The sequence below is a fragment of the Ctenopharyngodon idella genome, chromosome 24 (genome assembly GCF_019924925.1).
Source record: "Ctenopharyngodon idella isolate HZGC_01 chromosome 24, HZGC01, whole genome shotgun sequence".
Classification (NCBI taxonomy): domain Eukaryota; kingdom Metazoa; phylum Chordata; class Actinopteri; order Cypriniformes; family Xenocyprididae; genus Ctenopharyngodon; species Ctenopharyngodon idella.
In genome coordinates, this window is record NC_067243.1 from 4,591,973 (window position 1) to 4,611,249 (window position 19,277).

Genomic DNA, 19,277 nt, shown 5'->3' on the forward strand with positions numbered 1-19,277 from the left:
TTAGTTTGTTTTAGTAATTTTGTTGCTTTTGCCATATATGTGTGTGTGTGTGTGTGTGTGTGTGTGTGTGTGTGTGTGTGTGTGTTACCATTTCTAATTTTCATGTAAGTTGTATAAGCTTAGGTTTTTATTATTTGTATTTTGTATTCTAATATAGTTTTTATTAATATTTTAAATTAGCTTTTATTTTTTATATTTTATTTACAGTTTTTAATTTTAATTTTAGTTTAAGTGTTTAGTAATTTTGCAATGTGCTTTTGTCAATTTTATTATTTTTTTATTTCTATATACATTTCATTTATTTTTATTTCCGTTTTAGTTTTAGTGTTTTTAGTACTTCAGATTTCAGTTTTCATTGGTTTCTAATTTCCATTGATTATTTCGTCTAATATTTCTATATAATTTTATTTCAGCTTTATTTCAATTAACAATTTTTAATAGTTTTAGTTAAAAACAGTATGCTTTGTTGTATACTGCATATTTTGGCAAAAAGTATGTTGTCTAGGTGTTATAACATTAATAAACAACACCTGAGAAGAGATTATGAGATATAACATATGATTTGGTTTTGTCTTTATGTAATAAACAGAGTATTTTCATATGTTATAGTGCAGAAGAATGCTGCTCCAGTTTTGTAGTGTAATCGATCAAGTTCAGAAAGTGTGCGTACTGTGTAGAGTATGCAGTATATAGAGCAGAGACAGAAAGACTAGTGTGATGTTATTCTGAATGCTGTGTTAATCTATAGCCTGTGTGTCACAGACTCAATCGTCACGGTCGAGTCTCCGTCTGCATCTGCTGCAGCTCCTCCATCACACACCAACAGCTCTTCACATCACATCAGATTATAAACGGGCTGAATCTGAAATGTTTTTATCTTATTTATGAAAGATTACTGACGCGTGTATTTAGATGCATAAGCATGTAGTATGCATTCAAATAATAAAACACTGCTGTTCTGATATGCAGGTTTTAACAAATAACCTATTTTTCATGGCCGATAAATATACAATAATTCAGTCGATGTGATGTTTATGCTTTGAAAGCTCTATACGCTGTTAGGTGACCTCTGACCTCATAAGTCTAATAAAAGACACTTGAGAAGAGATTGATATATAACTAATGATTAGGTTTTGTCTTAGCTGGGAAATTGATGAAAAATACATTACATTTTAAGACAATTTGCTTTGAATATAATATTGGTGATAATAGTAATATTCAACAAAATTCATAGATGTGATGTGGGAGAACATTTACTATCAGCAGGGAGCAGTGTACAGATGTTATTGTTGTATTGTTTATCAACAGCAGAGGGCAGTATAGCGATGTATAGAAGGCCAGTGTAGAGTTATTAGCAGTATAGAGATGTATACAGGGTCAGTGTAGTTATTAACAGCACAGGGCAGTATAGGGATGCATGGAGGGCCAGTGTAGTTATTAACAGCAGAGGGCAGTATAGGGATGTATGGAGGGCCAGTGTAGTTATTAACAGCAGAGGGCAGTATAGGGATGTATGGAGGGCCAGTGTAGTTATTAACAGCAGAGGGCAGTATAGGGATGCATGGAGGGCCAGTGTAGTTATTAACAGCAGAGGGCAGTATAGGGATGTATGGAGGGCCAGTGTAGTTATTAACAGCAGAGGGCAGTATAGGGATGTATGGAGGGCCAGTGTAGTTATTAACAGCAGAGGGCAGTATAGGGATGTATGGAGGGCCAGTGTAGTTATTAACAGCAGAGGGCAGTATAGAGATGTATGGAGGGCCAGTGTAGTTATTAACAGCAGAGGGCAGTATAGGGATGTATGGAGGGCCAGTGTAGTTATTAACAGCAGAGGGCAGTATAGGGATGTATGGAGGGCCAGTGTAGTTATTAACAGCAGAGGGCAGTATAGGGATGTATGGAGGGCCAGTGTAGTTATTAACAGCAGAGGGCAGTATAGGGATGTATGGAGGGCCAGTGTAGTTATTAACAGCAGAGGGCAGTATAGGGATGTATGGAGGGCCAGTGTAGTTATTAACAGCAGAGGGCAGTATAGGGATGTATACAGGGTTAGTGTAGTTATTAACAGCAGAGGGCAGTATAGAGATGTATGGAGGGCCAGTGTAGTTATTAACAGCAGAGGGCAGTATAGGGATGTATGGAGGGCCAGTGTAGTTATTAACAGCAGAGGGCAGTATAGGGATGTATGGAGGGCCAGTGTAGTTATTAACAGCAGAGGGCAGTATAGAGATGTATAGAAGGCCAGTGTAGTTATTAACAGCAGAGGGCAGTACAGGGATGTATGGAGGGCCAGTGTAGTTATTAACAGCAGAGGGCAGTATAGGGATGTATGGAGGGCCAGTGTAGTTATTAACAGCAGAGGGCAGTATAGAGATGTATGGAGGGCCAGTGTAGTTATTAACAGCAGAGGGCAGTATAGGGATGTATGGAGGGCCAGTGTAGAGTTATTAGCAGTATAGAGATGTATACAGGGTCAGTGTAGTTATTAACAGCAGAGGGCAGTATAGAGATGTATGGAGGGCCAGTGTAGTTATTAACAGCAGAGGGCAGTATAGAAATGTATGGAGGGCCAGTGTAGTTATTAACAGCAGAGGGCAGTATAGAGATGTATAGAAGGCCAGTGTAGAGTTATTAGCAGTATAGAGATGTATACAGAGTCAGTGTAGTTATTAACAGCAGAGGGCAGTATAGAGATGTATGGAGGGCCAGTGTAGTTATTAACAGCAGAGGGCAGTATAGGGATGTATACAGGGTCAGTGTAGTTATTAACAGCAGAGGGCAGTATAGGGATGTATGGAGGGCCAGTGTAGTTATTAACAGCAGAGGGCAGTATAGGGATGTATGGAGGGCCAGTGTAGTTATTAACAGCAGAGGGCAGTATAGGGATGTATGGAGGGCCAGTGTAGTTATTAACAGCAGAGGGCAGTATAGAGATGTATGGAGGGTCAGTGTAGTTATTAACAGCAGAGGGCAGTATAGAGATGTATGGAGGGTCAGTGTAGTTATTAACAGCAGAGGGCAGTATAGGGATGTATGGAGGGCCAGTGTAGTTGTTAACAGCAGGGGGCAGTATAGAGATGTATGGAGGGTCAGTGTAGTTATTAACAGCAGAGGGCAGTATAGGGATGTATGGAGGGCCAGTGTAGTTATTAACAGCAGAGGGCAGTATAGAGATGTATGGAGGGTCAGTGTAGTTATTAACAGCAGAGGGCAGTATAGGGATGTATGGAGGGCCAGTGTAGTTATTAACAGCAGAGGGCAGTATAGAGATGTATGGAGGGCCAGTGTAGTTATTAACAGCAGAGGGCAGTATAGGGATGTATGGAGGGCCAGTGTAGTTATTAACAGCAGAGGGCAGTATAGGGATGTATGGAGGGCCAGTGTAGTTATTAACAGCAGAGGGCAGTATAGGGATGTATGGAGGGCCAGTGCAGTTATTAACAGCAGAGGGCAGTATAGAGATGTATGGAGGGCCAGTGTAGTTATTAACAGCAGAGGGCAGTATAGGGATGTATGGAGGGCCAGTGTAGTTATTAATAGCAGAGGGCAGTATAGACTCATGATTATGCTGTGTTGTGTATCAACAGTAGGCGCAATCAATGTGAAGTATTGCTATTCTGTGTCAACAGCAGAGGGCAGTGTACAACTATTGTGGTTGTATTCATTTTTAAATTCAAGATTTAAATAGCTTTATTGGCATTTTTAAAAGATTTACATTGCCAAAGCATTGATATACATTTATTAAGAGCATTTATTGCCATACAATGAAATAAAAGTTTTTACACAGTGTAGGTTGAACTTTCTTATTAATAATAATAATGGTATTAGATGGTAATACCATAAAATCAAACATAATCACATGCACTGAAATCATATATCATCATCATATATGCCATGCAGTGACAACAGAAAATCCATACAATGTCTATTGTGTGATTTCATTACTTTACCATGGTAAATCCCAAATCCCAACAGTAACCTTTGGGCATTTTTAGATATTAATAAAGATTTTATGAAGCTGTATTCCTCCCAAAATTCCCACAATGTATTCAGCTTTGATCTATACTAAGACATACTATAGAATTATATCATTTTCAAATAAAACTAATTGATATAACATGGTATTAACATGTTTTGGGCACATAGTACTAGTACCATACCTCACTCTACAGTACATTGAAGTACATTAGTTTGCCTACCATAGTTGTACCGAAAAATAGCCTAGTCAGTACTAAAATGTACCGTGGTAATACCATGTTTTTGGGCATGTTATTAATAATACCACACTATTTTAAGTCCTGATATTAAGTAAGTACTCGTTCTTGAAGCGCCTGTATACGAATCAATGTAGGCTACTGTATTATTACCTCTTGAACTTTTTTAAGGCGTTTCTTGACTTCTTTTGTAAAAGACCAAGTCAAACTCTGCTCTTTTTTTTACATTTTTGGAATAAAAAAACACATTTTACTTTTATTTATGAATAAAATGGAGGTTTTGTTCACTTTTGAGGACAATTTTCAGCAAAAGTGTAGCTAGGTTACACACGCGAGCGCGCACACGCCCGTGCGCATGCGCAGTTACCGCCTGCAGCTCGGTCCGTGGCGGCTGCTGCTGTTTCTGTCCGCCGCACCGAGAATCTCCGTGTTTTTCCGTTGCGTTCTCGCCCGCCGCTGTTTATGCGTCCGAATCTGACCGCCGAGCCCGTGCTGCTCGGTCCAGACTCCCGGTAAAGGCTCGTCTCACCTCGGCTCCGGGCGTTATGCGCTCAAATGAGGCCTACATGCTGAAGCTGTCCTCCTCTTCCTCCTGCTCCTCCTCCTCCTCCCATGCATGAATCTCACCGTGATGGCTGATGATCAACAACAACAGCCCGGTGCTCCCGGACCGTCCCTGCAGAGCCTCGAGGCGACGGCGCTGCAGTACAACAAGATCAAGAATTCCATTTGGTAAGAGATCCGATCAGTGTCCGATCTCGAAAACATCTCGAGCACCTTGCATGCATCTGATGGTTGGCACTTGTAACGGGATGTCTGATTCCAGTGCATGTTATGTATGATTGTTTACAGCCTGATTTCACCTGGACAGTAGGCCTATATCTCATTTCAGTTCATTTCGTTGCATGTATTATCTGATTTCAGTTGTACTGGATGTATGATTTCATTGCATGATGTCTGATTTTATCTCGTCATTGCACTGGACGTCAGATGTCATTGATTTCAGATTCAAGTAATATCTAAATTCAGTGCATAGGAATGTCTGATTTCATTCCATGGCTAGCTAGTATTATTTTGTTGCATGGGGAATCTGATTTCAGTGCATGTGATTGTGTCTGATTTTTAATAGCATTGCATTGGGTTGTCTGATTTCAGTTGCAGAACATGGAGTTTCTGATGTCGTTGCATAGAATGACTGATTTAATTTCATGTTATATCTGGTTTTTAAAAGCATGTAATATCTGATTACAGTGCATGTGTTTGTGTCTGATTTCTAATTTCATTGCATTTTGATATCTGATTTAAGTTGCAATAGATGTTTGATTTCTTTGCATGGGAATTGAGTCTGATTTTTATCATATCATTGCATTGGTTATCAGATGTCATTGCATAGCATCTCATTTGTAATGCAAGTAATATATAATTCAATGCATGGGGATGTCTGATCTCATTCCATAGATTGTATGATTTTGTTGCATTGGATATATGATTTCAGTGCAAAGTCTACTTGTAATTTCATTACATTTCATTTTCATGTCTGATTTTTACAGGAAATGAGATAAAAGTTGTCTTTCAAAATTAATCAGATGTCCCATTCAGCTGAAATCATCAGACATTCCAAGCAATGATATCAGATAATCCATGCAATGCAATTAGAAATCATTGCTGTGCAATTGAAATCAGACAATTCAAGCAATGAAATCAGACATTATCCATGTGCAATGACATCAGAAAACATGAGATAAATTCATACTCCATCCCCATGCAATGAAATCATATATTACATCCATTGGAAATCAGATATCCTATGCAATGAAATCAGACATCCATTGCAGCTAAAATCAGACATCCATGATTTACATACACTTACTCTAAGATGTCCACAAAAGCTTATTTTCTCCAGAACCAAGAAACCTGTTAGTTTAGCAGGCAGGTGTAGTAGAAATGCACATGCCCTGACTTGACCTTTGACACCGTCTTTAAGAATGAAACAAAAGCCCTGCTCTTTCTACGAATTCTTTTATCTTAAATGAGTGCAGCCACCTCCAAGAAATGCCCTGCCTGTTATCAGGAACTCAACGGCATGTCTTGTTTTTTTATTTTCACTGTGTTTTATACTTTAAGCAGCACAGCCGCACTAATAATCTTTGTTTTTCTTGTTTTACAGCAAATCTGTACAATCAAAAGTGGAGAGTATATTGGTAAGTCTCTCGTGTCATTACTTATGAACATTTAGTGTTTTTGTTTTATCAGACAGATGTTTTGGACTCAGATTCTGCATAAGCCATGTATGAAGAAGTTGCAATGTTGCTTGACAAGTTTAAAGCGCTACAGTTAATAAACTATTCTTTGGTGGAAGAATGGTATGTTTTTAATGATTATTTATAAATGTAACTATTTATTGAATATTTTTATCTTATTATATTGCTGTTGCCACTGTTTATAAAGGTAATTAGCATTTTTGGAGGTAATATTGGTTAGTATTGCATTAAAAATTGTATTAAACGTTTTTCATTAGTCATTTAAAAAGAAAAACTTCTGGGAAAATTGTGGACTTTCTATCAAATATCAAACTGAAAGTACTGTTAGATTATTGTAGATAATTTTCTTTATTGTTTTGAAAAAAAAAAAAAAATTGAGCCCCTAAAGCATTCAAGTCCATTTTGACCCGGAAGAGGTAATTTCAGAATTAGCATGGTAAAAACATGGTAACATTCAAAACTTTAAAACGTTTGAGCATTTACTCATTAATGAGAATTTGCTGATCAGATACAACATGGTTTTAGTTGAATAATATTCAATATGCAAATATAGTTTTGTGCTGTTTTGCAGATGAATAGTTTTCTACGCCACATTTTTTTGTTGTTAAAGTAGGATTTTTTTTATCTTTTATGTGACATTTCAGAAAAGTTAGGCAAAATAGACTTCACAACTTTCAACCAACTTTTGTTCAATGCAAAACTTACAAACTGAAAGTCAAAAGTCAGTCCTTGCAGAATTTTCTATTTTAAGTTAGTTATTGCTTTTGTGGGAACCTGTACGACAGGGATGGGCAGCTTCAGTCCTGGAGGGCCACTGTCCTGCAGAGTTTAGCTCCAGTTAAAACTCACCTGCCTGTAGCTTTCTAGTAACCCTGAAAACATTGATCAGCTGGTTCAGGTGCATTTGTTTAGGGTTGGAGCTAAACTCTGCAGGACAGTGGCCCTCCAGGACCGAAGCTGCCCATCCCTGCTGTACGGCATTATATATATAAACGTGTGTCATGACACCAGTAACAAACAGTTGTAACCATGGAGGCTGTTACCAGGAAGATGAAAACAGGGCTCAGATTCCCAGGAATCATTTACCTTCATGTACAACAGGTGCAGTTACTCTACATTTAAAGCAAGAAAAATTCCTTAAGCCAATACGGGCAACAGAATATGATGTCACACTCCAGGACTTGATGATAAAACATTTTTCAGTTTCCAGCAACATTTCAAACTATGACTTAATGAACATTTATATTCTTGAACATACAATGATCAAGAAATATGTAATCATTTTTATTGAATATTAATGGAGCAATACAGTTATTTGACAATGTTAAGAAATGCAAATACTTTTGTATTTATAAGTACTAGTGTTTAGGAACTTACTATATTGGTTTGAGTTGCTATTTAGTGTTTAAATAAAAAAAATCTGTTTCTGTAAGGACAAAAGTTCCTGATTGTTTGTTTTCAGATGTAAATAATCCAAAAAGTTGTGATTTCCAATCAGAATTTAGAGTTGAATCTTTTTTCAAATTAGAATTTAGAGTTAAATCTGTTTGTTTCCAATCAGAATTTAGAGTTGAATCTGTCTGTTTGCAATCAGAATTTAGAGTTGAATTGATCTTTTTACAATCAGAATTTAGAGTTGAATCTGTCTGTTTGCAATCAGAATTCAGAGTTGAATCTGTCTGTTTGCAGTCAGAATTTAGAGTTGAATCTGTCTGTTTGCAATCAGAATTCAGAGTTGAATCTGTCTGTTTGCAATCAGAATTTATAGTTGAATCGATCCGTTTCCAATCAGAATCTAGAGTTGAATCTGTCTGTTTGGAATCAGAATTTAGAGTTGAATCGATCCGTTTCCATTCAGAATTCAGAGTTGAATCGGTCTGTTTGCAATCAGAATTTAGAGTTGAATCTGTGTGTTTGCAATCAGAATCTAGAGTTGAATCGGTCTGTTTGCAATCAGAATTTAGAGTTGAATCGATCTGTTTCCAATCAGAATTTAGAGTGGATCTAAAATACAAAAATATGGTGTAGTAGAATATGATGTACAGTGTTCAGTATTCAATATAGCCACAGTCAAAAAGAGCATAATGTGTTTTGTTACTCAGTGATTGGCCAGTAACACCTGCTGCTGCTGGACAACCAATCAGAGGCAAGATAACTACTTCATATAGATGTCATACTGTTCAGTAGCCGGAATCAACCTTTAAAGAGTCAAACAGCTTCCATGTTCAGAAAGAATAAGGCTGCATGTCTGTTTTATGCAATACCTCATATATCAGCCCTAGCATTTATAACCGCTACCTGGTGCATTTAGGAAATAACAGTGAATTGTCTTTTTTTTTTTTTTATTTACTGCTCATTGGCTGTCAAGCCTCACCCCGTTCATGAGCGCCGGTTTCCCCTAGCAACAAAGAGGCAAATAGAATAGGAAGAGGTGAGAGGAATTCATTCTCACCAGCCAATTGAAAGCGAGGTGGGAGGAGCCTGTGCTGAAACGATGTGTGTCAGCATTGACATGCATGTTTACTGACAAGGTTTACATGGCAACCGGCTAAGAGCAGGGCAGGATTGCAGGTTTGCTGGCGCTGGTCATATGCGCAGACACGCTCCAGTATTGTGCGCCTGCCGGACTCGAGGGGACCTGGTTTTCCCCTTTGAATACGCCAACCTTGCGGTAATGAATGCAGGAGAAAACAGTGATGTCATGGGCCGCGGAGTCTTGCAGGGGCCGAAATAATTTTTTGACTACTAGATATCTGTATTGAAACATTAATCATGGCCATGATCAAACTTCAAGTGACTTTTAGTATATAATGTGTGATAATGGTGTGGTTATTTGATGTTGTGCATTATAATCAAATTTCTTTCATGATAATTACATTTTTAATTTTTGAAAAAAGTTGGAAAGACTTGCTAAAATGAGCAAAATCAGATAACATCATAAAACAAGCGAAATCACATAACCAAATATAAAAAAATCAGTTGTTCTATAAAACAACTAAAAATTTCACACCCAAATACCAAAAGAACTAAAAGTTTATTTTTTAAATCATAGAATATCAATTTTATTACATTTAATACCTCTACATGACTGCGTTTTGTTTTTTAGAGTACAAATAATGTCAAACTTGTCTGAAATGCCCTTGACTCATAATCCTTGTGTCCTTCATTCACGCAGCAAGATGTTGAGAAGTTTACAGATATCGAAAAGCTCTACCTCTACCTTAAGTTGCCTTCTGGTCCCAGTAGTGGCAATGACAAAAGGTACACGTTATTTTAAATTTATTCATTCCTTTTCATACCCCCCTCCCTTCCTTTTATGATTTGAACACCTCAAAAACCATTTGTGGTTTCTGTGCTTTGCAATATCAAATACACTCATAGCATATATATGTCTGATGTTTATTATCCACTCATGTTTACATTCAGTGAAACATGCATATCTAGTGAGATGCATTAATGAAACAAAATCAAGAAGTGTGTATAACTGTCATTTTTTTTCTTTGTAATATTGCCTAATTTTGCATTTGTTCTTTTGCATCATGCTGTATTGAGTCATGTGAGCTAATCATTTCTCCATTTAAATAGATTTTGTGTAAATTATAACATTGCAATACCAAGCTTCCTGTGTTTTATCATTTGTTTCCCCTTATCTGTCCATCATGTCAACCCCTCTTTCCCAACATGATGTCCAATAGAACTGAAAATCAGAGGGGCTCTGCAAGTCCTGCATTATGGTACTACAACTTTAACTATATCAAAGGGAAAAAATTCTTGAAGTAACTTGTAACGTAATATATTATAGAGGAGCAACAATTGTACACACAGCTTTCTGCTGCTACAGCATCACGGATCCAAGCCTTCCTTTTCCTCTGTTTTTCCCGTAGTGACCAGAATTCCATGTCATCCAGCCGGACTCAACAGATGTACGCGTTCAACTGGATCCGAAATCACTTGGAAGAGCACCCAGAAACCTCACTGCCAAAACAAGAGGTGTATGACGAATACAAGTGAGTGCGATTTAACTCTGCAGTAATTGGACAGAAGTTGTGTTTGCTTGTACTCATCGGTTTCTCATGCTGTTTTTCAGGAGTTATTGCGACAATCTGGGTTACCATCCTTTAAGTGCAGCTGATTTCGGAAAGATCATGAAAAACGTTTTTCCGAACATGAAGGCACGTCGTTTGGGCATGAGGGGGAAATCAAAATATCCTTTTCTGTGGAAATTTCAAATACTGTAGATATGCCACATACAGTACACCTAATGTAATACACCTTTTGAATGCATTGATCATATGTGAGAAGTCATGAGAATTGTTTTTAACCTTTACAATGCATCACGTACTGCTACAGTGGTCTGCGAAAAAAAGCATTTGTGCACATGCCATCACTCCCTAACTTGGACTTACACAAATCAGGAGATGGGGTGAGTATCCTGTTGTCCAATCATATTAGAACATTTTACATTTTAACATATATTCACATAGAAGACAGTTGTTTTAAATTGTATAAATATTTAACAATATTACTGTTTTGGCAACCCCCTCTTATCTGTCTGCTGCTTTAGTGTGAGTTGTTGGAGTCGGCCGGACAGTCTCCCAGTGCCGAAGACGAGATGCGTTCTGCAGCCTGTGGTCTGGTCTGCGAATGGGCTCAGAAGGTTTTGAGTCGCCAGTTTGACAGTGTGGAGGAACTGGCACGCTTTCTTCTTAACAGTCACTATATAGGCACTAAGTCCATGGCAGCTCTTACTGTTATGACTGGAACTCCAACAGGCAAGACAAAAATTACCTCACATACAAACCTAGATGATGCATGATTAAACTGTTTGGAATTGTGGGAAATCTGTCGTTGTATAAAGATATTCAGATTGTTGGTTGTAGCAGCTACTGGTTCAGGAGTTTTACTTGTGTGGCATTCAAACTATATTCATTTCTTGTTTTTAACTTAAACCTATTTCATAAAAATGCCAGGTATGAAAACCCCTACGCCGGCCTCTGCGTTTGTGCCAACTGGTGAAGCCAACTCATTCCAGCCCCAAGTGAAGACCCTCCCTTCTCCTTCTGTAGACGCCAAACAGCAGTTGCAGCGGAAGATCCAGAAGAAACAGCAGGAGCAGAAGCTCACCTCTCCTTTGCCCACCGATGCCCAGGCTAGAAGGGCAGAGGCGGGCACACCTGTCCCTGGATCCAGCCTGACCTCTGGAAGTCCTGCATTGCTGTCCCCTCAACCAACCATAGGCATTGTGGTCGCTGCTGTTCCAAGTCCTATCACAGTAAGGAGATTTTGTTTGCTAACAGGGTATGGATGATTTGACATTTCTGAATGTACAATTGCTTCAACTATTGTTTTGTTTGCAGGTTCAGAGAAACAGGCAACTAATGACCTCTCCGAGTCCTGTTGGAGCAGCAGAGGGAAAAGTTGTACCGGTGAACTTCCAGGTCGTGACACAACAAGTTAAGCAGTCTCCAAAAGCACCCCAGAATATCCCTGCCAGCCCAGTCGGTGACAGGTTGGCCAGACACAGATATGCCCAGATTTTACCTAAACCTTCCGCCACAAGCGCCATTGCACTTCGCTCACCCCCAACACTCCTCATCACCAACAGCCCCATCAAGACAGTGATGCCCACGCCCCATGTTAGCTCTGTAAATGTGGTCAAGATGACTGCAATATCTCTAGCACCCAACAGTAGCAGTAATAGTAGTACTCCTACCCCGTTGCGACCTGCGTCGGCAGGCATCAGTAGCACAGCTTCCCAGGAAGAATCTAACCAAACCCAGCAAGCTCAGAATGGGACGTCTACCAGCTCTCTTCAGTCATCTGGACTTGGGAAAGCTGGACGTCCTTCCACGACCCCAACCCCGCTAGCATCCACCATTACCAATGAGGTGAAGGTGACATTTGAAGCTGTGAATGACAGTAACTCAGCTATTGCTGTTGATAAACAAAGCACTGCATCAGGGGCAAGTACAGGACAAAAGAATGAAAGAGCCACTAAATTCAGGGCTTCCAGTGAACCCTCTCTGCTTATTAAGGCATCCCCTGTGCCTGAGAGAGTGATAAGGGCCAAGAGTGACTCCACAACCCCTTCAAGTACAATCATGGAGGCTCTTGCCCCAAGCAGCAATAACAACAATGATCAACCAGAAAGTACTTTGTATTTAACTGTTACTAGCCAGAATGTAGATGCCGAATTGTCATCCATTTGTGCGGTGGCAACTGCAAGCACTTCTTCTAAAGATGCTGGTCTCTGTCTAAAAAGCCCTCGAAAACGTTCTGCATCTGTTTTAGAAACCCATACCATCCCAGTTAAAAGAGTATTCATTTCCCAGCAACCTTTGGATGTTAGCAGCAATGCCAGGCCTGGTCTTGTAATAGCAGCGAAGAAGATCCAGAGACCTGGCACCCCAGCAAGACCAGAGAGCGCTCCATGCAAAGTTACACTAAAACAGAGTAGCTCTCTTCCAACTCAAATCTTAGCTCTTTCGGACACTCCAATTGGGATCTCTCACACTGTTAATCATCCTCGAGTCGAGAATGAAGTTGTTAATATCAGCCCGAACGAAACAGCTTCTGGTACTAGCACAGCTTTATTGCAGCAAAGTCACCAACAAATCAGCAGTGGTGTTTCTCAGGAGGTATCTGCTGTTAGTGAGCTCAAGAGCTCGCTGCAAGACTACTCGCAACAAATGCAAGCAGAACACAAGCAGAATGCAGCTAATCCGTTACCGTTGATGGCCCAGGCAACTGAGACCTCCAGTCAGCTCTCTCTTCAGCAGGACATTGTTGATTTTGCAGGAGCCCAAGCTAGCATTGACTATTTCCCCTTCAATGATGATGATATGACCCAGGATAGTATTGTAGAAGAGCTCGTACAAATGGAGGAGCAAATGAAGCTGAATAGCAGCTTGCAATCCTACCTAAGTTGTGTGGATATATCCCTACAAGGTCAAGGCACAGTTGGCCAAGGAACGATCCTGTCACCCCATCAGACAAGTACACAGTTCTATCATTCCTCTCACAGTAGTGCCACACCAGTCCATACACCAACTCCGACGCCTACGCCGACACCAACGCCTACTCCAACTCCTACCTCTGAGATGCTACCAGGGGGGCATAGCTTGACCAGAGAAAGCCCTTGTTCCCGAATGGCACCTATTACCCCAGTGGATAGCATCTTAGGTGGTCGCCATACACCCATCAGCACTCCACTGTCAAACTGCAGCAGCAGTGTTCCTCCGAGTCCCATTGAATGCCGCAATCCCTTTGCATTCACTCCTATCAACTCCAGTATAACTGGTTATCATGATGGTAGTGTTGTGTCCAGCAGTCCAGTGAAACCCATGCAGAGGCCCATGGCCACCCACCCAGATAAAGCCAAGCTGGAGTGGATCACCAATAGGTACAACAGCACCGCAGGGTCTCCTGTTATCTCCACCAACTCCACCATTGGCATCCTGCCCAGTTACCAGGATCTGGTCGAGGACCACTTCCGTAAACCACACGCCTTTGCCATCCCTGGCCAAACTCTCCAGTCTCAGTCAAGGCATCAGGATGGAAACTTGGGAAGGTTAACAACCGTTTCTCCAGTGCAACAAGGACAGCAAACCACCCTTAGTAGCAAGCAAGAAAGTTTTGCTGTCCCCGCTCCGTTGGACAACAAAGGGGCAGGAAGCACATCTGCATCTGGAGGTGGAACCTTCCGGTGTCGCAGCGTTAGCCCGGCAGTTCGCCAGCGTAACCTCAGTGGCACCACTGCACAAACAGTCACCACCCCACGCTCTGTTGTTTCTCCCTTTAATTGCCCCCTGACATCTGAGGTCCTGAACATTCTGTCCAACAACCAGTCTGTGGTCAATGCCAGCACCTTGGCCCAGAGGAGCCAATCAGTGCCACTAAACATCATGATGCAGTCTGAGCTGCTGCCCGTCAGTCACCAGGCGCAGCAAAGCAATAGCGCCAAGATCACCACCGTGCTCCTCAGCAAGATGGACACGGACGGAGACGATGCAGTGCGAGGGCTTGGTGTAAATAACCTGCCCGCCAATTACACAGCACGGATGAACTTGACCCAAATCTTGGAGACGACACAGGGCTACCCCGGAGGCCCCAACCCTCAGAACCAGCAGCTGCCTCTGGACTCAAGCCCTTCGCCATTTGACTTCCAGAAGACGGGTTACCTCATAAGCACGGGGGAGGAACAAGTCACCTTCACGAGTGGTGATAGTCAAGCACAATCAGGCCCTGGACTGCAACAACCGGAAGAGCAGCTTGAGCTCCAAGAACCGACATTGGAGCTGCAAGATCAACATCTACAACTCCAGAATCAACAGCTGCAACTTCCAGATCAGCAATTACAACTCCAAGACCAACAGCTGCAACTCCAGGACCAACAGTTGCAGTTGTCGGACCAACAACAGTTACAAGATGATCCAGACCTTACCCAGCAGCACTTGTTGCCCCAAACCTCACAGCGGGTTGTGGATCACGATCAGCAAGAGCAACTGGACTTCAACACTACCGTCAAGGATCTCTTGGGGGAGGACAGCCTCAACCCCAGTTCGCAACTTGTCGGACAGGTGGCGTCAGAACTCAGTGCTGTCGCCTCTGACTTTTCCAGCGACATCCGGTTGACTTCTGACCTTTCTAGTAGCATTAATGACCTGAACACTTTGGACCCCAACTTGCTGTTTGACCCTAGTCAGCAGCAGGACCAATATGAAGATGCCACACTGGAAGAACTGAAGAACGATCCTCTTTTTCAGCAGATTTGCAGTGATACTGTGAACTCTGCTGGTTTTGATTGGCTGGAGAATAAAGACCAGCCAACCGTGGAAATGTTGGGATAATATTATTTCCTGTTCCTTTTACTGTTAATGTCGCTGTTGTCGTCGTTGTTTATATTTATGGTTTCTGTTTTGTTTTTTTGTATTGCGACGTTTTGTGTATCCAAAAATATTGAATGACGTGTCTGTGCAGCAAAAATCTGGATGCTTCGGACTGTCCAGTGTAAAGTGCCAGCCTGAGGTAAAACTCTTACAGGCATGTGCTTCATTTAATTTTTTTACAGTTGTTTCGTTTGTATTCCTGTTGATTTCATAGATCATTCCAGTCATTTCTCCCTATTCAGAAGTATGGTCAAATATTTCATCTGGTTCCAGTTGGTAGTAAAGTTTGTTCAATATAATGAGACATCACCTGGTGCACAAGCATATCTTTGATTTAATTCACACTCTTTTATATATTTCCATCCACTAAAAACAGTGGATATTGAGGACCTGCATGCATAATTTGCTCTTGTATTTCAACGAAATGCAATATTCCAAGCTGACTTTGGGGAAATGCCCTTTCTAGATGGTCATATAAGTATGTTTTTGCAAGATTGGTTGGAGACCAAAAGAGTGTATTCAAATATCGTAAGTACAGCAGAAGTGAAATATCATCTACATATCGTAAATCAGTCAGTTCAATGAACTGCAAAGATCTTAGGTGCTACTTGGTGCTGACTTAAAAAATCGCATTTACTGAATCTTTCATCAGCCGTCATTTGTTTTGTCAAAGTGATTTTACACATTTTTGGGGGAAAAGTTATTTAAGGCCATAAAACTTGTACTGTTAAATCCAAACTGTTGGGGAGGGATGAGATTTCTGCTATATACGTTTGTTTTTTCCAGAAAAATGGGAAGAGAAGAGACTCGTCTGCCTTATTTCCAGAGTCTTAAGGCCTTATTCCATCTCATAAAAGGCTTTGATGTTCTGAAATCAAGAACAAACTTGGTGCACTTAAAAAAAGGTGTTGTGAATTAGTGGTGAACTTTATGGATCATCTCTTTAGATGGTTGCTAGCCATTTGTAGGTTTCTGCGCCTTTTTTTGCACATCATTTCGAACTGGTAGTGACGATGGTATGGTGATGGCTAGATATTCTTTCCAACTCGAGATCAACAGGCAAACCTGTGTCGTTTCTCCAGCCTTAACTCCATACCAAAGAGAAGCTGTCGAAGAGCAAGAGACGTTGCGGTCTCCATCTTTAATTGGCGTCATTTGAAAGGGGGTCTTGTAGGACGCGACAATGTTTTTGTTTTGTTTTTATCAGATTGTGGGGTGTAAATTATGTATATGGCGGATGTACAGATAACTATGGATGGGGAGCATGTTGTGCAAGTTCACAAAGGCTAAATTTCTAGGCTGTTCATAGACATTAAGGTAGTGCGACATTTGTTAAAAAAAAAAAAAAAAGGACATAGTGGTCATTATGAAATTTCCATTTTATCAAGATGCTAATGGTGATGATTTGTAGGTAGATGAGAGTGCCCAAAAGAAAACTTTGAGGAATCATAACGAGTCCATAGCCAGCACGATATCTCGCTTGTTACGTTTCTGGCTTCCTGTGATGTGCTAGTAAATGCTGTCTGTTGGATCTGTAGCTTGCTAATGTACCATTTTTCTTAGGAGTTTATTGGTTCCTGCATACGCAGATGTGATGTGTAAATGGAGAGAGGATGTTATAGCATGGATTTATCGAGGAAAAAATAAGAAATTAGATGAGACTTAAATATAAAGGCGTTCATTTTATCGTGACAATGTTGTGTGCAGAGACGAATCAAAGGAGCAGACACTGGAAATGGTTTGAAATTCATCTTATTGCACTAAAAGCTTTCTTATTGTTTGTTTATTTCTCTGTCGTTTTAAGGAACAATTGGTGCCCACGCTGTTTTTCTTCTAATGACAATAAAAAGCTAAAGGGGAATTACTCATGCTAGAAAATGACAGTGAATAATTGCCTTGTGTAGCAATGAGCTCTAATCTCAATGAGATCCGCGTTGTACAACTTCTCATACCCGAGAAGAAAATATGAAAATACAAGATTTAAAAATGACATTATTAAGCAGTGTGTTTAAAAAAAAAAATTCCAACATGCTTCACCATGTTATAAAATGACTGTATGTGCGCATGTATGTTAAACTATCTATGGTAGTAATTGTTGTGACCACTCCTTTAGCCAATCAGAGCACTGGTATCATTAACCAGGTCGAGAGGGGGCAAAAGTAGTTCTATATGCATTTTATGATGTTTACTAAGTTAAAATAAGTCTGTTTCTGTTCATGAATGTTGTTTTATTGTTACTGTTTCTTATTTCATTTTGAATATATCCTTTTTATATATATAAAAAAAAAACGCCTATGTGAAGAAAGCTGTAAATATTTTTTATGTTCTGGCATTCATTAATGCACTGATTAATAACGTTTTTTTTATTTTACAAGTACGACTCCAGTTCTCTTTTGATACGCAGGGATTGATGCCGCAGTTGGTCCGATGTCTGGTAGGAAAACATGTTCATCCTGTCTGTCCGTTTGGATCTGTAGATTTGAGCCCTCTGATGTGCTTGTTTATCTGCTCTATGTGGACAGTAGCTTGTTAATATTGCAAAAGCGTTTCAGCGATGTTTTGTTCTTTTCTCTCTCTTTTTTTTTCCAATGGAAAGTACTCACAGGTGAGATTTTTTAAGTGGTTTTAAAAGCCAATAAACATTTTTTAAACAACACTGTGTTGTCCTGACCTGTGTTTATGCAGTATTGGTGGTTGAGCGTAACGCCGCCCTCTGTTGCTTTTGTGTGTGTAAAAAATAATTAAAAATATAAAATTTTATATATAAATATTCTAATATTTGCATTCATACATGCTTTTGTTTTATATTAAGTTTATTCTTTTAAAGGCATTATTTTTTTATATATATATATTTATATGTTATATTATAAATAATCATATTTAATAATTGTCAATGTAATTTTAAAATAATTATATAAATAAAATATAATTATATTTAACAATAATTATTTATTAATAAATATATTTATTTGTATAGGTTTATATAATTGTAAAATAATTATAAATATATATAATAAATAACATATATGTAAATTTAAAATAATTATACAAATAAAATATAATTATATTTAATAATAATTTATATATAAATATATTTAACAATAATTATTATGTATTCATATATTTATATATATAATTTTAAAATAATTATTAATATAAAATTATATATATTCTAATATTTGCATTTATACATGCTTTTGTGTTTTATGTAGTGTATTCTTTTAAAGTCATTATTTTATTATAAATATATATATTCATATGTAATATTTATATTATATATATAATTATATTTAATTATATATGTAATTTTAAAATAATTAATCATATATAATTACTATATTTTATGTATATATATATATATATATATATATAATAATTATTAATATATGTATAGAATTTTAAAATATAAATATAAAATATATATTTAATAATTTATATATTATATATATTTAGTCATTTATTATATATATGTAAATTTAAAATAGTTATACAAATATGTAATATATATATATATATATATATATATATATATATATAAATTTATATATATATATATAATTATATTTAACAATAATTATTTATTAATATTTAATTTAATTTGCCATAGTGACATTTCTCATTTACATTTAATTTAACTTAATGTGCTAAAATAACTAAAACTGAAATAAAATAATAAAAAATAGACATAAAACATACAAAAACAAAACTAATGAAAACTAATTTAAACTTAGTAACTAAAATAGCATCTCAGTGTGATATCTAAAATAACACTGTTACGAATTACATGCCAAAGTTAAATAACGGTTCCTGACTCATCAAACCGCACTAATAATAATGCTCTTCTGCATATTCGATCATATCTGCTTTTGCGGGGAATAGAGGTCATTCTGTCCAAGCCAGAGGTCAAAGGTCAG

At 38.6% G+C, this 19,277-nt stretch overlaps 2 protein-coding genes across 2 annotated transcripts; one reads left to right on the forward strand and one right to left on the reverse strand.

The window, feature by feature from the left end:
* Nucleotides 1-771: 771 nt before the first annotated feature.
* On the reverse strand, nt 772-3,989 carry LOC127507707 (uncharacterized). The gene is made up of 3 exons (XM_051885006.1): nt 3,951-3,989; nt 2,654-3,568; nt 772-828 (listed from the first exon to the last, which is right to left on the reverse strand). The coding sequence occupies exons 1-3, from the start codon at nt 3,987-3,989 to the stop codon at nt 772-774; spliced, it is 1,011 nt and encodes a 336-aa protein (XP_051740966.1).
* A 551-nt stretch (nt 3,990-4,540) lies between these two features.
* LOC127507298 (DNA-binding protein RFX7) lies at nt 4,541-18,019 on the forward strand. The gene is made up of 10 exons (XM_051884287.1): nt 4,541-4,946; nt 6,382-6,415; nt 9,651-9,736; nt 10,171-10,209; nt 10,360-10,482; nt 10,563-10,679; nt 10,814-10,898; nt 11,040-11,247; nt 11,446-11,747; nt 11,833-18,019. The coding sequence occupies exons 1-10, from the start codon at nt 4,831-4,833 to the stop codon at nt 15,322-15,324; spliced, it is 4,602 nt and encodes a 1,533-aa protein (XP_051740247.1). The 5' UTR covers nt 4,541-4,830; the 3' UTR covers nt 15,325-18,019.
* The last annotated feature ends 1,258 nt before the right edge of the window (nt 18,020-19,277 follow it).